The sequence below is a fragment of the Diabrotica undecimpunctata genome, chromosome 4, assembly GCF_040954645.1.
Source record: "Diabrotica undecimpunctata isolate CICGRU chromosome 4, icDiaUnde3, whole genome shotgun sequence".
Classification (NCBI taxonomy): domain Eukaryota; kingdom Metazoa; phylum Arthropoda; class Insecta; order Coleoptera; family Chrysomelidae; genus Diabrotica; species Diabrotica undecimpunctata.
In genome coordinates, this window is record NC_092806.1 from 162729187 (window position 1) to 162751394 (window position 22208).

At 33.6% G+C, this 22208-nt stretch overlaps 2 protein-coding genes across 5 annotated transcripts in view; one reads left to right on the forward strand and one right to left on the reverse strand.

Annotated features, from left to right (window-relative positions):
- The window catches only part of LOC140440394 (twisted gastrulation protein homolog 1-like), a 52216-nt gene that overhangs the window by 5351 nt on the left and 24657 nt on the right, over nucleotides 1–22208 (forward strand). The window lies entirely within an intron of this gene.
- On the reverse strand, nucleotides 27–13338 carry LOC140438556 (uncharacterized). Of its 4 annotated transcripts, none has more exons than XM_072528219.1 (4): nucleotides 12973–13338; nucleotides 12843–12905; nucleotides 7254–7672; nucleotides 27–461 (listed from the first exon to the last, which is right to left on the reverse strand). In XM_072528219.1, the coding sequence occupies exons 2-4, from the start codon at nucleotides 12901–12903 to the stop codon at nucleotides 324–326; spliced, it is 618 nt and encodes a 205-aa protein (XP_072384320.1). In that variant the 5' UTR covers nucleotides 12904–12905; nucleotides 12973–13338; the 3' UTR covers nucleotides 27–323. The 4 variants fall into 4 exon arrangements, with proteins under 4 accessions (XP_072384320.1, XP_072384318.1, XP_072384319.1 ...); XM_072528217.1 differs by having other exon boundaries at nucleotides 7254–7675; nucleotides 12973–13336; XM_072528218.1 differs by having other exon boundaries at nucleotides 12843–13338.

Here is a 22208-nt window from a genome sequence, read left to right on the forward strand (position 1 = left end):
AGAAACTTTCGGTATTTTTTATATTAATTAATCAGCATGTTGACTTATCGTCAATAGAAAAATACATGTTTAATAACACTGAATTCTGCAACAAGAAAGATGAAAAATTCGAGATTAAAAAGGTATCGAAACAGCAAAGATTTTAGAATTAGAGAACCAGGCGATAATGGGACTTTTGATTGCTGCAAATGTGTTAAAAGTTTCTCACCTCTACAATCTGTAAGTTCATATACTATTAGTACTAAAAAATTGTAAACTGTAAATATAACATCAAATAACAATATATAATAACACTTATTTTCTAATAAATATCTGGATTTCTGCTAGAGTTTCGGCGGAATCATTCTCTTCAATATAGCCCGGCGTTTAGATTTCAAGCGAGACTTTTCTTCTTTGGTTAAAATTAAATCGCAATCATCAGAATCTAGATCCAATTCGTCTAACTCGCCTCTTTCTAATCTCTGAAACATAAAAAAATGCTTTTTAATACTGGAATAAGCATTTAAAAGTTGGATAATTAAAAAAAAATACTTTTTAGTTTTTATCACCAATGGCGTTACAGCCCGCTATGAACAATTTTTCATTTTGCCTCGTTTCGACCAACCCTTATCCACTCTTTAACTCTGACAGATTTTATGTCGTCTTCTAAATTAAGTACCTAATTTCTGGTCTTTCTCTGGTTCATTGTTCCACCAATTCTCTTTCGTCAAAAAATTTTGTGATTGTTGCGTCTTCTCGTCAGATTACATGCTCTATCGATGGCTACACGTAAACTCATCACCAATTACCATAAATACCCTCGTACATAGTACAAACTCATCACCGCCATAAAAGTAGGGTTTTCAAAATAGACCCTAAGAGATTGGTAAACTGATCACTGGCCTACCTGCAGCCTGGATCAGGTATAGACCATAAAATCCCAGCAAACGGCTAGTTTTTGGTAATTTCACAGAATAATCCAAATCCAGATGTCTTAAATGCAACTGCAATTTATTGGTTTTTATTTGGGAATTCCACAAAATTCTATTGATAGCTACCTAAAATCATGCGAAAAGAAAAATTTCTCTTCATTTGCCCTTGTTTCTTCAACATGTATAGTGAACTACTAATTTATTACGTCCTGAGCCAACGCGGACAAAAAATGATGGTTATCAATAATTTCAAATTTCAATTGATTGCGAAAGACTCTAAAAAAATCGAATTGCCTTTTGTGGACTTGTGCGACGAAAGGGTGTAAGGCTAAATGTCATACAACTGGTGAGTAGAAATGTTATACCGTTTTTGTTTAGTTGTTTCGCACTGGTTTTCGCGAACAATCCTGATCAAACAGAAAAAAATCAGTGTAATTAAGTTCTTTAAGTTAACTGTATAAGATGTTTCTTGTAGGCAAGGCATAATATTACTTTGTTGCTGTAGATTACCTTTTCTGATATTATATTTTGAGATTTCTAATTAAATTGTTAAAGTCACATTGTTTTTATTTTTAGTTCTATGAATTTTGTTATATAAAATAATTATGTTACATAAAAAGTTTTGAATGATCTAAAACCTAGAATACAATGATCAGATATAAAATTTTTTTTAGTTGTATACGCGGTTTGTCAAAAAAAAATGAATTGTGGATATTCTCAAGTCTTAATAAAATTCATGTTGTTTAACGAACCGCGTAAATGACTGAAGAATACTAATATCTGATTCTGATGACTGAAATTCTAGATCATTCAGAACTAGAGAATAATTAATAAAAAAATTTTCCATATGGTACCAACTTAATTGGACTCCTTATATACATATACTGAAAAAGCGATAAACGCTTGTAGTCAACGCTGATCAGTTAGACTACAAACACAACTATATATGTGCAGCCGAAGATAGGACAAAGAAGTACTCTTTTTAAACTACCAAGCTTTCGCAAATCTCTATTTGCATCATCAGGGTGCTACAATAAACAAAATTAGTACAAATTACAGAATAAAGATTATTTTGTATCTTACACTAATTGAGGTTAGTTGTCATGATGTTTATGAAATGAAATGAACAACTCATCTGAATCCTACAAATAATGGCGAAAACTAACCAAAAAATATAAAAATATTGCTTTTAAAAGCACTCTTATTGTGGGATCTTTGTACAAGTCATTGAAAGATAAAGTACAGGAAGCTGTACTTAAGCATTTTGATACATTCTGTCATAATAAATGCATGCTGATTACTTCAAATTTAAAAATTTCCGCCAATGATGCCATAAAATGTAAAGCTTTGCACGTGTAAAAAATTAGGTTTCCTTCGACTTCAATGCACTAATAGCACACTCAAGTTTTTAGCTTTTCCTATTTTTCAGATATTTTATATTTACTAACTGTCCAAAATCGTGTATTATTTTCAAAATAATCAAATAACGCCAAAACAGTAAGACTTAGACCGAATATATGCTTAACAAATTATCTCGAGAATTCAATGAGAAATATAAAAATGCAATGAAAATCAAATAACAAAGTTGGGACTACTTCCAAAATAAACAAAAATAGCACATGTTGAGAAATATTTTCATTTTAAAGTTCACTATCGAAATCCTATGCAACTAAATTTTTAGATCTCAAAACCATTTAGATTGGCAGATACGTCTAATAGGCCACACCGTGAGACATATTAATATCTCAGTTAAATTTTAAAGCAACTTACTTAAAAAAATTTCTGAATTTATTAAATTATCACATAAACGAGAAGTATAACAGGTAAGAGGCAATCTTTCGCATTAGAAACCAGGCAAAAATCCCGGTGATGAGTTTACCTATCTGCGGTGATGAATTTACCAATCTCCAAAGGATTCCGGTGATCAGTTTACTATATCTCCGAGGGTCTAATAATTTTATGAGGGGCTATATAGTGATGAGTTCGTACACGTCCCTATCGATCAGACTCCACAAAACTTTTCAAAGTTGCAACGTCTACGTCACAATATTTGCTCCTTTACTCGTCCATATTTCTTCTTAGAACTTTTAGCTCGAAAAGTTTGTTGTTGGTGGTCTTTCTGTGTAACTGATCACGTTTCATATGTTATTAGTATTCTACATACGGTCAGTTTTATTTTTCTAATAGTTTGATGCCATTTGTCCTAGCAAGTCGTAGTAACACTTATTAACCAGCATTATTAAGAGAGACTAACGTTATTTTAAGCTAGTTTAGGTGGAGCGCCTCTTTAAGGTGTGGAGCTCCCTTACCAAGGAAAAGGTTGGGCCAATAGCAGAAGTCAGTCTACGAATGCAATTTGTAGTATTTGTTGTAGGAGTGATAAGGAAGACGGGTGGTTTGCTAAGAAGCAGTAGTCAGAGTGAATTCAATAGAATACACTGAATACGATGATTGAGGAGCTATACATAGAATCCCTAAAAAAGGACTGAAAATGAATTTCAGCAAAACTAAACTAATGTCAAACAAAGATGACAAACCTATGATAAACATCGAATGAACAGAGATAGAACTCGTAGATGAATATACGTATTTGGGTCAAAATTTCAAGGTAAGCAAAGAAAGTCAGACTACCGAAATAAGCAGACGTGGAAAAATGGGATTGGCAGCATTCGGCAGACTCTCATACGTACTTAAAAATAAAAATATACCTCAAAGACTGCGAACCAAAGTATTTAATTCCTGTATCCTACCTGTACTTACATATGGAGCTCAAACCTGGACATTCACTAAAATAAACATGGAGAAGATCAGAAAAACTCAGAGAGCTATGGAACGACAGATGCTGGGTATCTCACTCAAAGACCATAAAACCAATGAAAACATTCGTAATAGAATAGAAGTAAAAGATGCTGTCGAACTGGCAGCTAAACTGAAATGGAAATGGACTGGACATAACGAACGTCTTACGGATGGCCGATGGAATAAAGATATCGGGAATTGGCGGCCATATGAAGCCAAAAGACCACGAGGAAGACCGCAAATGCGATGGAGCGTCGATATTAAAAGAACTGCAGGGCCAATGTGAAAACGTCTTACAAACAACAGAGATGAATGGCGAGAATTAGAAGAGGCCTATATATATTCGGCAATCCGAATAGAGAAAATGGTTTAAAAAGTGGCGTCGCTTCTAGGGTGATAAAGTATCTCTTGCCGAAGGAGCGGATTCTGCTCTCTATTGTAGGAATATTAGAGAGTTGCCGTGATGGCATTTATTTGGTGGTTGTTCAGTGCGGAGAAAAGAACCACCCTGTATTCAATTATCCGTCTTATGTAGGATTGATGTGTGCAGAAGAATCTTTTCTAGTGAGAAATTTTGACTGCTACTGAATTTGCCAGATAGTGCTCCTTAGAGTTTAGCCCTCCTTCTTACTCTGTTTAGATTGAAAATTAGTTCGATGTCAGAGTTGAGGTTCCTCTGAAATTGAACTCCCAAGCATTATCCAGTATTTATTATACTTTATATATACTTTTTATTCCTTCTGAAAATTCTCTTCTTTGCTTGCCTAATGTTTTTATACTCTTCCATGGTTAATACTATTCTACGCTGCCGAAACCTTTTATACGCTTGTATGTGAAAGTATGTAGTCTTCTTCTCTGCTTAAAGATCCCTCAATAAATATATGATGGACGCTACTGCTAAAATAATTTTGAAACAATTAAACCTTGTCGATCACGTGATAGAACTTTTGCATGAATTCCACAGTAAACGATTTATTTGCTTCTGCGACGTATATTTTACGTAGACGTAGAAACTCATTCCTCTATGTTGCTTTCTAAAACTATTATTAGTACTGGTATATTTAATCTCTCAAATAGGAAATGGGAAAAAGTGTTATGAGATTCAATAATTTTTGGTGTTTATTGTTTTTAGACTGCTTTTATAAATTCTATTATTAGTCTCACCGCAGATGTCTATACTGCGCATACGATGTATTTTGAACTTTGATTTTACTTTGCGAATATAATATTATAAATCATTTGTCATATTTTTCTATCGTTAAATACTAATTATAACTTTTGTTTTTGACAATCTTGCTTTGTTTTTTATTTCTTTGTACTATTTTGTATCCTATCGCAATTATAACATCCATTTACTCTTGTGATGGACGTTATGCGTCGTCGTCTATAACTGAATCCAGCTAGTCATTTGAGTTAATAGATTAATAATGCACTTATTATTGGTGCTATCCTAGTCCCTATAGCTTTAAGATTGCTTTTAGTGTCATTTTATGTATTGGAGTTATAGGACAATTTCAGAGGTCCATATTATTATCATACAAGCCTTGTGGAAAAGTGAGTTAGATTGTATGAATTATATTAAATTGTGTGAGTCAGACTGTGGGGAAATGCCTGGCTGTGTGAGCGATAAGGGTCTTCCACGCGCTTTTTGGAATGGGGTTTCTCTCAAAAAAAAAAGATCCACTTTGCTGACAGCAAAGTCTGTCGATGTGTCGGTAAATGAAGAATGAAGGACAATGAAGGTAGTGCTTTGGCAGTTATGCCGATCTTACAGCGGCCATTTCGCTTCCGGATCGCTGGATGACAGTGACAGTGAGAGAGGAGAGTCTGGTTTAACAGGTACGTACTAGTACTGGCGTAACTACCGCAGGGAGTACGAAGAACGAATCCTGCACTAAGATGAAATTGAAGATTCCAGACCTCCCCTCTGTAAAGAAGAAAAAATGTGGAATCCCTCTGGAATTTTGAATAGTTTTAATTTCATTTCTTTAACTGTTTCTTGTACTTGCTCTTTCAATATGTCTGCTCTTTCTGTGGTCTAGCTAAATTACTGTTGGTCGAGATACTAAAATATCTTTCTAGTTTTTCCTCGGTCTTGTTCCACGGCACAGAAAACCTGTAACACAGTTATTTGTGTCGTGTTAAAAGAAGATCCACATTTTAAGTGGTAAACAAAAATAGGGAACTTTAAAACCTATAAATTAAAGGTGGTTGTAACAGATGCTCAAAATATGTATAACCGGTTTACTTCAAAGTAATAAATCGTGCGATGTTATAAGACTTTTCAATACATTCTGCAACATGCCTGACTGCTGAATTCTTGTGATCTCTAGGGTAATTATCTTTTAATTGGCAGGCTTTGTTTTATAAACGGTATTATTTAACTGACCTCATAGAAAATAATCTAAAGGATTTCATATCTTGTGATCGTGGTGCCATTCGGTAATACCACACTTTCTAATCCATTCCTTATTTAAGTATCGCTTAATCTCACGAGCATAGTGAGAAGGATCTCCATTATGTTGCAGCCAAATGCTGTTGTTTGAGAACGTATTAATGTCTGACAAAAATGTTAATGTCTGCTAAAAAGCCAGTGGAAAATAATTACTTGGATTTAGAAGTAACCGAACCAATTATGGTATAATACTGTTTTCCAATAAATTTAATCACGGATGAACATGAAAAAAGGTCCTATTATCTTGCCCACTATTATTTCAGCCCCTACTTTAAATTTTTCTGGAGACTGGAAAAGACAGGAAAGACAGATATATCTCTCAAAATATCAAGATGAGACTGATGAATGCCCTTGTATTCTAAATATTTCTATAAAAGGCAGACAATTGACTCTTAGCGGACGAAAATTGATGCATTTGAGATGTGGTGCTGGAGAAGAATGCTGCGCATACCTTGGACAGCTCATAGGACAAACGTTTTCATTCTAAACCAACTCGAGATTAAAAAAGGCTGTCCACACAGACATAGCAACGTATTCTGCAATTTTTCGGTCGCGCGTTTCGCAGACGTGACGATAGTTTGGAGAGATTAATTGTTTCTGGAAAACTTCCGGGGAGAAGATCAAGAGGACAATCACCAACTAGATGGTCCGACCAAATTAATAATTCAGCTGGAAACTCATTCTGCGAAGCTCTCACAGCAGCTGAAGATAGAGACCAATGGAGAAAAATTGTTAGGAATATTGGAATAAATCACGATCCTCGGGAAACAACAAGAGAGAGATCTATTTGAAATAAAAAATAAAAAGTTCATTTTATTTCCAGAAAAACGGAAAATTACCAAAAAATTACAAATTATGAAACACTGACAAACCAAAATTTATATAAATCGTGTAAACTGTTTCCGATATAATTGAGCCTTTTATTCTTCTGGAAATTTCATACCTTTATCTTGGATTTTTGAGTTATATCTTTGTATCATTAACCAGCTTTAATATCAATATAAGCGAGTAAGTGTGATTAATGTTATTAATTTTATAAATTACATTCAATAGACTAGTACAAACTTCAATATAGTTTTTGTACTCACCTGCCGTTTTTCTAGGCGGAATTCTTCTTCATTTCGTGTCCATATTAGTAAACATTTATGTATAGCTTTGATCACATCGAAAAGTTCGGTATCGTCAACAAACCTTTTAGAAACTATAGAATATATTCTTCTCTTACAATTCACCGGAAACGAATCTATTTTTATATACCACCACTCGTATTTCGTTCGGTACACAAGTTTGCAGTAGAATTTAACGTCTTTCTTGACATATTTCGTAAAATTTGAGGGCTTGAAGTAAAATTTTATCTTTATGTGGTTGAAGTATAGGAAATAAAGACCTTTTAGATTAAATACTGGTTGAGTTTTTTCTATAAAAGCTTGATTGAAGGCTTCTTCGCGTCGTTGCTGTTTTTCTGCGTTGGATATTCGTTCTTCTTCGCGGAGAGCCTTTAGTTCTTCTTCTAAAACAAAGTATAAGTAAAGGTTGACCATTATGTCTGTGCGGGTAAAATTTTAGCCAGTTGCATGTGACCGGGAGAGAGAAAGTATTCGGGTAAAATGAGATATGACACACTATTCTGTATTGCATTAATACAGGGCGGTTTCTATTCCATTATAATTATTATTTTCTTGATACTCTGAACTTTGATAAATTTTCTTTAAAGTTGGCAGTTGCTTTTCTTAGGTATAATAGTTAATGATAGATAACATTAATAACATAGTAACATTAATATCAAAGTTGTCCAATTGTGTTCGTAAATTTTTTCCTTTTTTGCCAGATACAGAAAATTCTCCTTACGGTAATTTTCGAATCTCATTTTTTGGACTATTTTTTAAAAAATTGCTACACGTTCATGAACTTTTTTTTAACTCCATAACCAGTTCCTTAGTCTTTGCTTCGATCTGCATAAATTGAATCAGAATAGCAATAACTTCCCCGGCTTGGCCATTTAGTTTAATTTTGAGCTGTTTATAAATAAATGCCATATTATATTTCATACTGTATTCATAATGTTATTCACAAAATCAGCGCTCTGTACAATTTCAACCACTTTACCGAATAGTACCCACCTCTACTTGTAGCGCATACTTGAATCTAGTAATTCACGCACAGATATAGTGGCCGACCTGTACCACATTTTTATAAATCCTCATAAGTTCTGTTCTGCTTTCTTTAAACAACAGTTTACTATAGAAAAGGCAGTTAAGATTTTATTTCACGTATAGTGCTTCTACAATTCGCTCATACGTATTTCGTACTTTTTAGGACTCACCAGAGCGCCTCAGTAGGAAGCTCTAAACGTGAAATCAAATATTTTCCGACAATGGAAGTAATATTGAAATCACTTTCTAAAGATGCATACAGCGACATCTAAAAATAAATGCAAAAAGTAAAAATCCGAAGATTGCTACTACTTGTTCGATACCAAAATTCAGATACTCATCCACATCTGTGCTTTCTACGATTTTGAAAGCAAACAGACGATGAATAAGCGAATTGTAGAAGCACTATACGTGAAATCAAATCTTAACTGTCTTTTCTATATCTTTATTTACTCGTATTTTGAGTACTATAGTAGAAGCCACAGTTGAATGCATTATTCGTCTTACGGTACGCGGCGATGCCGCTCATTTCGTGGTAGGTGTGTGGTAGTTTGAAGATAGACTGTTAAATCAGGACCGTACGCGCTTCGTTTCAAAAATACTTACTCATTAATTAAACCGAGTTAAATAAGCCAATAAACCAGAAAAACAAATTAATTCTATAAAAGATGCCGGCATACATAAAATATCTAATACCTCGTAAATACTTATATACATATATACAAAAAAAAATGCAAGTAGTTTACCCTATACGACACGATATATATATATTCATAAAATACACAAGAAGATCATAACTGAAATGTACTGTACGTACAGTACTAAAAAAAAATGAGCAGGTTAATTAATATTAATAGTAGCCCATATCTAAATCATCCTCATCTTCTAAATCATCTCCTATATTAACTATCATCATCATCATCATCATTATTCTGGCTTTACAACTCTACGTGGGTCCTAGCCTCCTTAAGAATTTCTCTCCAGTCGTGCTTATCCATCGCCTTTCTCCGTCAAGCACATATTCTCATATTTCTCATCTCTTCATCGATGTTATCAAGGACCCTTGTTCTAGGTCTTCCTCTTCTACTTTGACCGATGGGTCTATCAAGGAGCGTTTTTTTAGCTGGGTCATTTTGTTCCATCCGCATTACATGCTCTATTCACCTCAGACGTCCTATCTTAATATATTTTACGATATCAGGTTTACGGTATAAGTTGTATCGTCGTCTCCACACTCCATTGTCATTCACTGCTCCATAAATTCGCCTTAGTACTTTTCATTCGAAACATTCTAACATGTTTTCATTATTTTTTTTAGATTCCAGGTCTCTGAACCAAATGTTAGGCGTATTATTATTTTGTAGAGTTTTATTTTTTATTTCTCGATATAATTGTGGATTTAAGGAGGAGATTAAGCCCAAAATAGTATCTGTTGGCCGTGCAAATTCTGTGGTTTATCTCTGCGGTAGTATTATTTTCAGTGTAAAGGAGCGCTCTCATATAAGGGCGCTATATTAACTATCACCGGTTCAATATCTTCCTGCAAATTGTCCACCGCATACATTTTTTCTTCTACTTTCTTGACCTGGTTCGCATAATTATGCCACTGCTCTTTAGATATGCGTTGGTAGGCTTATTTTTTTAACCGTTCTACCGTTTTTTCTTTCTTTCTTCTAAAATCGACGTTCTTTGAAGCCACATACCTTTGACTCCACCTCATCTCAATCGGGTTCAGCTCACAATGGTAAGGCGGCAGTCTCAAAATCTTAACGCCATATTTTTCCGCAAATCAATCCTTGCTTTGCCTTTCGTTCTACAATTTTTTCGAAAAATCAAGTCGAAGCCGAAGCTAATTCGGCCAATGCCACAAAATCAATTTCGCTTGAAGAAGAACAAACCGAGGATCTCTTTGGGTTAGGGTTAGAGCTTTCAGTCCATTAGAGAGCCCTTTAATGAAGGCATCTCGTGGATTCTTGATCATTGTGTCTATCCATTTCTTTTTAACTGAATTAATCTAATCCTGATCAGTATAAACAAGGTGTACATTACCCTTCTTCCTCAATGTTTTTATTTGTCTGAGGTATTTGTGTCTCCAGGATATGATATCTTTTCTTTCCATCATTATCGAATCTCGACCTCTTTTACCATATTCAAAACCCATGTTATTTAGTAGCCTACAAAATGTGGTTTTTGAAAAATCTGGTAGATCCTCATCCTTCTTCACTATGTTCATTAAGTTGTCCTGGCGACGGTTGATGGTATGTTTTCCAAAAAAAAAATGATGGACAATTTTCCTTATTCGAGATTTCACTCCCTCATCGTAAGTATTCTCAGGTAAATTGGACTGAAAAATGTTTTTCTTCCTTTTTTTGTACCCGTTTCAGTTGGCCTTGCTGGGCACCTTCGTGGATGTCATAAATTTTGCGAACACTCATACCGCACATTTTCGAAACTTTTTCCACAGTAATAGTCATGCTGTCACCATTTTTTTAAGTTCAGATGATAGTTTAGCCAAATCTGAGTTAGAATACCAACCAACTGAGTTAGCAGTCCAGGAAATGGTATCAAATTAAACTGTCGTGATGTGAAAAGTTCAATAATAAGTAATGAAGGTAGATGAAGACCTCATAAGTGAATATTAATAAATCGATAAATTGAATTTATATTTGTTAAAAATATAAGTATATAATCAAACTGTATACGATAAAAAACATACTATACTAAGCTGGTTCTGTTTTCATTAATTTGATATTTATATCTCATAATACAGCATGGAAAGTCTAGATCAAACCTTAAATTAGATCAGAAATATGTCCAGTATGCAGAAATGCATAAAGTACAAACGACTCATTTACAAACGCGTATCTACAATTACATATTATATCATGTCAAAATGATGTTAATCGGTCCAAATAATAGCATCACAGGTGGATTGCGGATTACGAGATTACAGAAAGATATGTGCACAACATTTTATAATTAAATAACGAGATATGGAGTACACGATAAAGAATTTCTGTCTTTCTAAATATATTCTAAAGAATATAATTTTTTTACGGGGACAAATTGGAAGTTATTGTCACCACATACAGGATTCATACAGGATTTAAATTAATATTTTTCATTATATTTAGATATAGATATCTAATATTAGGCTCATGATAAGAGTAGACAGAACGAGTCTGTTGCGAGTAGCATGCGCCTACAGGACTGTATCTGCTGCGGCCTTGTGAGCTATCGCGGGTTATGTTCCTCTGCATGTGTTAGCAGTAGAAAAGAGAGATCTCTATGAGAGAAGTGAGCATTTGACAACAGCTATAAAAAAGAATAAAGGGAAAGATCAATGGAAAGATGGCAAGAAGAGTGGAACAACATGGAAGATGTTGCCCAGTGGACCAAGATGCTGGTCCCGAGCCTAAAGGACTGGGTAGATTGTCTGTTTTAGGGAGTATCTTCATAAGTTCATAAAGACAGATAAAGATAAATGCCTATGCGAATACTCCGACACACACAATGTTGGAGTGTAATAGATGTACAGTGGAGAGAAACAGAATGTATAGATAAATAGGTATGAACTCTGTGGCTGTGAGAGAGATGATCGTGAAGATGGCGGGAAGTAAGGAGGTATGGAATAGTGTTCACAATTACATCCGAACAGTAATTAAAAAGAAAGAAGAAGAAGAGAAACACCAACCGGACCAACGACAGAGATAAGATCTAGATAAGAGAAGGAAGTGTTCCAAAAATGTCGTCAGCCTTACAGCGGCCATCCCACTTTCGGAGTAAGGTACGTGCGACAGTCAACTGCGCACAAGTAGGAGAGGGTGGTTTTAGTTGGTAGGCAGGATAACAGATACCTGAATCTTTGGTATCTGCTATCTTTAGTACTTTAAATTAAACTAAAACCCAAATTTTAAGGACTCAAACCCCCACCCTCCCCCCGGCCTCCAGGAAAATTCTAGATGCGCAACTGATCATGCACAAAGTTTGGATTCCGTAAATATTTTTTATAGGGGTACACAAGAAGCCCTATTGAACACTTCGATTCTATTTCAAATATACAGAGATTATGTTTTATAGACCCAAACATTGCACAACAATTGTTACCAGTTTTCAAACGGTATATCGATTTCTTCCTCCAAAAACCAAGAAACACAGACAAAATATTGGTTCTTTAGGTTTGTTGGCCATTGTGTACTAAGACGCCACATAATTTGTATAAAAAATGGATCTCGTAATTTTTTTAGTGTATATTGGTAAGAAGTATATATAGGTACAAATTTCTTTATGGCATCGTATATAAGTGAAGTAAAAACCGGTAGAATTAATAAAAATGAAAAAAGAAAAAAAAAACAATCTATTTAGGCAGAATAAAAATGTTTTATATTGGACATTTTCTAGATAATAAACAATCAGTGCAAATTTAAGAACAAATTCGTAATAAACGCGATGAATCATGTACGAAAAAAATCACTGTCAGCATCAACAAAAACTTATTTACAATGTATTTATTATCTTACTTACCGATTCTCATATCTTGGCTGTACGTTGTGTCATAATAAGACGATAAACCACTGCTAAACATTTCTTATGAACGGATAAAAATGCAAAAAAAATTAGAAAGTGACATTGACACTATAAAAACAATATTTACCTTGAATTCTGAATGCTGCCAAATAAACAGCAAGTGTAGTAAATATTATTTTAATGGTACTTAAACGTTTCTTTAACCGTTTAAATATTGTTCAAAAACACTTGTAAAAATTTTATTACGTCGTTATAAAATGAAGATGCAATGCGAAATGGTAAACTCGTAGCAATAGCAGCTGGGTTACAGTTTAAAATTGATCGTGTTCGTGTACCTACTTACCTAGGTCTTTCCAAAATATCGTCGCGTCTTCGCACCTGCAAAAACTGACAAAGCAATTTGTGCAAAAAATATTGTATTGTATTTTTGGCCTCCTGTTTGTTGAAATTATACAAAAAGTTTTAGTTACGCTAATAACAAATACGAGGGATACAACATATAAATACATAAATTTTCAACAAATTTTCAAATTATCGTAAGTCACATTAAGTCAATTTTACACAACACTTTTTTTTATTTACAAAAAAAACCCACTTCAACCTAATAAGGTTTTACCGGAACCTTAACAGTTAATTACACTTTGCAAAGTCTTTTAAAAACAAAAGTAGGTTATCTATAGTGTTTTTTGAATTTAAAATGTCTTAACATCGTTTAGTAAATGGTTTTTAATTCTGTGACGATTGAACTTTTCGCACTTTTCCACTAGCACATGTTTTACTGTAAGGGGTGAACAGCACCCATCACAAATTGGGCATTCTTCTTTCTTGAAAAAATAAAAAAAACGGGAAATAATCATTTGTTTCGTATGGATACGTCGGCGTCGGGTCGTTAGGTCGTCAATCTTATTTTTTATCTCCTGATGCTTCGATGGTGTTGATTTTCATTTATTGTTCCAGTTCTCGAACAGGTGCTTTATGAAATAGCTTTTTAGATCCATACTTACAGATTGGGGTGACATGATATGATACTGTTGTCGTTTATAGCTCCGTTGGCATTTTGTCTCCTATTCCAACGTGTGATGGGACCCAGAGAAACTTGATGCTTCTATCTTTTCTATGCAATTTATTTAGTTCTTCCTTTATTAATAAAGCTAATGGATACTCCTTGTATATTTTCCTGAATATTTATAGTAATAACATAGAATCTATCACGATTAATATTTTGTTCATCTTATTTGCATTTGTTTCAAGTATCGCTTGAATCGGAATGGGAGTTAATTAGATTTCTGAAGAGTTGTATGATAAGATTCGGGTTGGTGGTATGTTTTTGGAATTGTAATAGACTGCAACTGACTGTTGGAATTTTTATAATCCAAGGTGACGATTAAGATATATTTTTGAAAAGGTGGAAATTGCTTCCACTTAAATAGGTTCATTGCATCATAAATTCTGCGGTAATATGGGATATTGAACCTTGAAGAGTCGTTAGCCATGGATATGTTTAAAATGTTACTTATTGGAATTCTTTTATTTAGAGTTATGCTAGAAGTGTAATTAAGGATTAATAGCTGCCTACGAAGCTTTAACGTAGGTTCATCTATTTCAGCTTGTATGCTATTTATTGAGTTGTTCTGTACGCTTTAAGTCTAATCCATAGGGAGGTATTATGTAACGTATCCAAAAGTTTTAATGTTGTTGTGCTGGCAGATGCATATGCAACACATTCGTACCCCAAGTTTTGTGGGCTAGGTACTTTAACAAGTTATGGCCATTTCGACATGAAAGAATTAATTATGGCTGGATATGACTTTTCCAATTTAACTGTTGACCAAATATTACTTCTAGAAATTTTATTTCGTTTGTATAGAAAAGATTTTGGGTTTCAAGCATTAAATTCGGTTTATCCTCGATATGTCTTTTTGAAAATGTTATACATTTTGTTTTATTAAAGCAAAACCTGAAACCGGTACTTAGGGACCAATTTACTAGTTTATTTAAGTCTTCTTACGATTAAGTACGTTCTTGTCTTTGATGTATATAATTAGGTCATCAGCATATAGTCTTGCCTGAACATATTTCGTAATGATTTTTATTATATCGTTTATTGCTAATAAAAATAGAGTAGGACTGATAATCAGTGACTGATGGGATTCCGTTTTATTGTTGTCTAAGATAGGATATAACACCATTCGATCGGACTTGAAATGTTCTTTGAGTTAAAAAATTGTTTATGAAGGCCAAAATATTTCCTTGATATCCCATTTTTTTAGAATATTCAATATCGGGTGTTTCCGTAAATTGCCATACATTTTTGATTATTTTTAAAAGCTTCGTGAATAGCGTTTTATAAATCTATAATGTTGTCGTTTGTAGATCTGCCTGGTCTAAAGTCAGCTTGTTCGATGGTTGTTCATTTTGTTCTAGGTTTCACATTAATCTTTTGTTGACTATTTTTTCCATAAGTTTACATTAAGAACATGTTAATAATACAGGACGATAAGTAACGCCAATTTTGATAATATAATATCGACAATATTTTGCTAGAACGTAGAAAAATTATTGTAACACAATTTTTGAAAACTACTAGTGTAAATATGTAGTTTAACAGTATTTATATTGTCCTCCTTTATATAATTGCCACTGTGCACTGGCCATCCATTAGTTGCTTTTCACGTCTGTACTTTGCAATTCTAGGTTTTCACATTAGGATTTCTTTAGGTATTCTTTGGTTATGGCAATACCAATAAAGTTATTTGTTACAGACAGTAAGTTCTGTTACATTTCTCATAAAGAAATTTATTTCATTTTTATACGGTTACTTCGCATCTTCACATCTTAACATTCATTGGCAATCTTGCATATCATATATTTACTAAGCTAAAATTACCTTTTCCGGGGCATTAACACTTGTTCTTATAAAAATTTAAATTGACGCTTATGTTTGTTTTCTCGATAGCTTCCCAAAGTTTGGTTTGGGAAGCGGTGGTTTATACCTTCTTTAAATTGTATACATCACACACATATATATATATATATATATATATATATATATATATATATATATATATATATATATATATATATATATATATTGTTGTACTTTTGAATGTCCATAAGCAATAAAAAACCGATATACAAATTTTATTACTTAAATAAAAATTAAAATTATTGATATTTCATAAAGACACGGGCATATGAATTTTCAAACATCCTGTATAAGACAAAATATGTATTTTAAGTTGTTCGAAGAATTGTTAATTAGGCCTCAGAGACAAGACTTTCAAATATTATCGATAAGAAATTTAAATAAGTCGGTGATTGTGGAATGGTTTTACCCGGAATAAAAGTGTATATAGAGAGTGTTGAACAATAGACCGGGATTTGCGGTGGTTTTCTCCCCGAAAGATTATATCGGTAAAAGTTTATTAACAAAAGACATTGAATTGAGAAACAGGTATCGTTTGTAGCTATTAGTAAGAAATATTTGTAAAGCAGATAGATTTAGTTAGAATAATTAAAGAAGTTTGTTTTCTGGAATTACCCGAATGACGTTTTATAGAGAGAGTTGGGTGGTAACGATATACATCACAAGAGGTGGATGATTTTTATTGGTCAAATTTTGAATGCAAGGAGGTTGATTTTGGCTATGAGATAGGAGAGAGAAAAAAAGGTTGGTAGTCAGTTTTCGTCGTCCAAGAAGGAAGGAGCTTTGTGATTTGTGTTTGTTTGAAGTCCCGAAGACGTAATTTACCGGGTGTGTTTAATTGCGGTGTAAAAGCTGACCAGTGTGAGGAACGGGGTACAGAGAGATAGAAAACCAAAGGGCCTAAGAATATTAATAGCAGACGAAGCCGGAAACATTTGGAGATACAAGGACAGATAGGAGAAAGGTGTACGTCATCTGGACCACAATAGGAGCAGAAGCAGAGAAAGGATTTTTTTTTGTTGTGGCGTGGCCATAGAATTGCAACGGCAGAGAAGGAAAGGTCAGTCAAATTTCATTTAGAGCCGGAGTGTGATTTTCATTTATTAATTAAATAAATTGAATAAATAATAGAGACAGTTAATTTTGCGATCACTTAAAAAAAAAAGGAATTATAAAAAGAGCTTAGTTATAACACATATTAAAAATCAATGTAAAATAACATTTGGGTCCATGATAGAAAACAACTTATCATATATTTAAAGTTAGTATATTGCAAATATTACAGGATTGATTGTTGTATAAAATTTCATTAAAATAAAGAACATCTCACATATAGTTCAGTTGAAATTCTATGTATTTTATTCAGGTCATATTACCTATCCCGATTAGGACGCCAATTGGAAAATATTTTGAATCCACGATCAAAGGTAAATCGTACAATTTAAATAGCCTGAGATTGTAATTAATTAATGCTGATTTATTGTGATTAATTGGAGATTAGTTCATTTAATAAATATAGACAGGATTTTTCCTAAGTAAGCAATATAATACAATTTAAATAGCATAACAAAATGGCCCCCAACGTGTAAAGCTTTGAAAAATATTTCTAGTTGGCAAATTTGAAAGGATAGGAGTAGACGAGCAGATATTTGAAAGTTTATATGCCGGGGATAAAGTGAAATATTATGTAAAAATTGAGGACATAAAGATTATATATTTTTTTTAAGATACAATTTACCATAATTGATTTATTCGTGATATTGACAATTTATAGGTTACCATAATTGAGGAGCAGACTTTCTATATGCATTTTGTCCATTTTTTCAAATTTTCAACCAAAGGTGGCCTCGCAAACTATATGTATAGAGCCACCATTTTGTGTCACGAAAGACGTTCTAAATGCATTCTGTTGTCTGTAAATTAAATGAAAAAAATACCTTGGACTTTCTATGTGCTGTATGTCCATTGACGGTAGACGAACTAAATGAAGTTTGTCCGTGCGCTATGGACTAATTGCGATTTGATTGTTGTTGGCGGTCGTTGTCGTTATATAGTTGGTGTCTATACTGTTATGTTTGTTTTATGTGCGTTTGTTTTTCCGATTTTCAACAAAACAATATAAAATAATGGATGTAGTTGTGACAGGAGATCATGTAGTTGGTGATACGGACCGCGGTAGCAGAAAAAGAAAAAGACATCTAACTTCTAAAGAGCGTAAAAGCAATGTTAGGTAAGCTTTAATGACTTATAGGTTACTTTTGTATTTTGGTATTGTTTACACAATATCATCTTAAGTTCTTATGTTGCTGTCGTTAATATTTTAATATCATTCTCTTTTCAAGGCATTCAAATCATTATCCTAATTTGGAACATTTTGTTGATTTTTCCTGTCATCACCCTAATCGAAAAGATTTTTGCTGTAATGAAGTATTCGAAGACGATGTTAGGACAATTAGAAGTATGTTTTATGAAACAATAAACAAAAATATACAGGATAATCATTTGGGACATTTTATGGATGTTGAAAAACCAGATAGAAGTCGGAACCGAAAAATAGAAAGAAAATCCCACAATTTCTTTATAAGATATCATGTAAGTTTTACTGTAATTCTTTGCTGTACGAAATTTTATTGATTTTCTAGACCCTTGCTGCGTAATATTCTTTATTTTAGATTTGGAAGAATGGAAAAAAAATTTACATTTGCCAGAAATTATTCTTATCCATATTTAGTGTCAGTCAGAGACGCGTAAATACTATTGCTCGAAAAATGCAATCTGGCAGTGGTATTGTTGAGAACCGTGGAGGGGACAAACGGTCTTTCAAGAATGTTGAAAAATTTGAAACTGTTAAAAAATTTATAGCCAGTTTGAAAGGACATGAAAGTCATTACGGGCGTGCTAAATCTCGGCGCATTTATCTATCATCTGAAAATAATATTACTATTTTATGGAATCTGTACAATCAAAGTACTGCTGAGAATTTGAAAGTAAATTACAAGTATTTTAGTAGGATCTTTAATAGTCATTTTAATATTGCATTTGGAAGCCCTGCTACTGACGTATGTGGCTTTTGTGTCAGGACCCAAACTTCTATTAGCCTTTGTAAAGACAAAACTGAAATAGAGAAACTAAGAACTTCTCTACGTGTACATAAAATACGGGCCAAACAATTTTTTAAACTAATGAAGGAAAAACCGGAACACACTGTTTCCTACTGTTTTGACCTTCAGCAGGATCAAGTCTTACCGAAAGTGCCCATTCAAGATGCATTTTACGCCCAGCAGTTGTCTTTTTATTGTTTTTGTGTAACCGACGTGGATATTGAAAAGCCAGTTTTCTACACCTGGATGGAACATCAAGCAAAAAGGGGATCTGCAGAAACAAGTTCTGCTCTACGTGATTTTCTTAATAAATCTGAATTTGGATCAGGTATAAAACAGTTAACACTATTCGCAGATGGTTGTGCGGGCAGAATAAAAATGCACATATGATGCATATGCTCATGCTATGGTTATACAGAGATGCCCCACAAAATATTAAATATGTGGTACTTATTTTTCCGGTACGCGGACATTCATATTTGCCAGCGGACCGTGTTTTCGGGCAAATAGAAAAAGTTACACGATCCTACAGTACAATAAAAACCCCTACACAATATTATGAAATTTACTCCAAGAAGGGAGAAGTTAAACAACTTGGTAGAGACTGGACTGTTTATGATATAAAAACTGCGTTAGCCTGTTTAAAAAAAATTGAAGGAATCAGTGCAGCCAAACGAATTATTATTAAGAGATCACAAAATAACAACAATATTTTGCTTAAGACCGAACTGTTCTACAGAAATGATCCATCCAAACAATTCCAAACATTATTGAAACGTGGAAAGAAGCTTTTGACTTTACACTTACCTGCTGTAGAACTCCAAAACGAAATTAAACCAAAAAAACTCCAGAGTCTGTCGAAACTATTAGTGGAACCATCAGGGGTGAATTGGGTCAACGATCCTGAGCTAACATGGTTACAACCAATTCTTTCTGACACTGGTGAGCAAAATGACAATCAAGTTAACCTTGGTGAAACTGAGGATGATGACGTTATCAAAGGAGCTTGAGTGCTGTGATTGCAATGACGATGACCATGGGGACCTTTATGATATGTAAAATGCCATTATTGTTCCATTCATTTTTAAACATTAATTTGTATTTAAAAATAAAATACTATTTTTATGAAGCTACTTGAGTTTTTTTACATCGTTACTACCAAAAGTCTGTCATACCGCTTGGTGTAGACAATCAAACTGCGTTTTGTCCAAAGATGACAATCTAAATGCAGTTTGTCCAACAGTTTTTTCAAGTTTTTTGGGATATTATCAATACTAGATTTTTAGCATGTAGGTATAATATTTGAATGATTTTTCATCTATATTTTAGGTATATCAGTTTTTCGTTCAATTCCTTGCCAAACGCATAACAGTTTTTCTCTATTTGCCAAAATTACAAAAAAAGGACAAAATGCATATAGAAAGTCTGCTCCTCAATTGATGTATTTGTGTGATATTTAAATTTGATAATTTTACCATACTTTAATGATTTGATTGATTTTGACATTTGATATTTTACCATTTGATTTATTTGTGGGATATTGAAATTTGATACTCGTACTCAAGAGTTATTACATTTGAACAGGAAAAGTCCCGTTTGTTGCAACAGACCAGTAGAATTTTATATTTGGCGGGGAAATTATTGCACAAATTTCAAAGTTTTATATTTGGCGGGGATAAATAATCTAACGAACATGTCGGCCACAAGGAGTCAAAGCAAAACGCAAGAAAGGAAAGAGGATAAGATAGAAGAGGAAACAATTATTGATGAAGGATCGGATAATGAAGGAAATGCTACAATAATGGAGGAAAGAAAAGAAACAGGGATGTTAGAAAAATTATTAGCTATGATGCAAATACAGACACAACAAATACAAGAATCGTCACAAAAAATGGATAAAAATCAACTGGAAACAAAACACATAATGGATGAATCACAACAAAGAACGGAACAAAAATTGGACAATTTGGAAGAAAACCAAAGAAAAATGGAACAAAAAATGGAAACGCGTATGGACAAATATGAAAACGAAATAAAAGTCTGTTTAGAAAGAAGTAGGGAAGAAACAGAGAGGAAAATAGAATTGCAGAGAGAAGAAATCGAAACTAAAATGAAGGATATTCAGAGTATGCAAAAAAGGGAATTAGAACAGATAGAAATAAAATTTGAAAATGCGCTACAAGAAGACCGGAAAGAAACGGAAAGGAGATTTAAACAAATTGCAGAGATGGAGATAAGAGGAGTAGAAAGAAAGGAAGTCATCGTACATAGCACAGAAGACGTAAAAGTACGATTTGGCGGGGATATAAGGAAAATACACCCAGTGCCTTTTATAAATAACCAAGGAAAAAGAAGAAGAACAGGATAAGGAACAAGAGAAACAAATTACGGACGAATCAGAGAAAGAACAAACGGTGGAAATGAACCTGGCGACGAAGAAAGGAAAAGGAAGAAAGAGGGGAAAAGGTCTGAAAAAGATCAAAGAAAAAAAAACCTGGGATTCCTCAAAAGATGAGACGAGCTCAGGAGAAGAAGATGGAAAAATTTTGACAAGAAATAAAAGCAAAACTTGGGATTCCTCAAAAGAAGAGACGAGCCCAACAAAAAAAAACACAAAGGAAAATGAAGAGGACACAATGGAGACAGTGGTGTTTGAAGAAGACACGGAGTACACGGTGAATATGTGCGAAAAATTTGATGGGAGAGACAAAAAATTGATATGTGGAGAAGGCAAAGAAAATGATTTGCGTATAATTTTAAGAGACTATGAAACGCTGATAAATGAGGAAAACCGAGTGGCCACAAAATACGAGCACTCATTTGAGGTGAAAAACTTGAGAAATTTTCGATCGAAGACTTATCCAATTCCTTATAAGTATCGGCAAGAAGTAAAGCAAGAAATCAAAAAAATGTTGGAAGATCAAATCATTGAGAGATGTGACTCACCCTATATTAACCCAATTGTGATAGTGAAGAAGAGCAGTGGAGAGTTAAGACTCTGTTTAGATGCCCGAAATATCAACCAACACACAGTATCACAATATGAATCACCGTTAAATATCGAGGCCATTTTTGGAAGGATCACGGGATCACATATTTTCTCAAAAATTGATCTAAAGCATAGTTTTTGGTTAATACCTTTGGCTGAAAAGTGTAGAAACTACACTGCCTTTTCAATTGATGGTATAGTATACCGATTTAAGGTAGTTCCGTTTGGATTACAAAGCGCCTGTGCAGCACTTGTACGAGCTTTGCATACCATTTTGAATCACCATGAAGAGTTCATCGTCCATTACATCGACGATTTATTAATTTTTTCACAAGATATGCAGAGTC

What these genes read in the sequence shown, in the direction of transcription:
- LOC140438556 (XM_072528217.1), bottom strand. Translation starts at nt 12,903, where the DNA reads ATGTTTAGCAGTGGTTTATCGTCTTATTATGACACAACGTACAGCCAA. An exon ending in CAGCCAAGATATGAGAATCG is followed by an intron (nt 7,676 to 12,842) that starts GTAAGTAAGATA and finishes ACTTTGTTTTAG; the next exon opens with AAGAAGAACTAAAGGCTCTC. An exon ending in TCCGCCTAGAAAAACGGCAG is followed by an intron (nt 462 to 7,253) that starts GTGAGTACAAAA and finishes TTTATGTTTCAG; the next exon opens with AGATTAGAAAGAGGCGAGTT.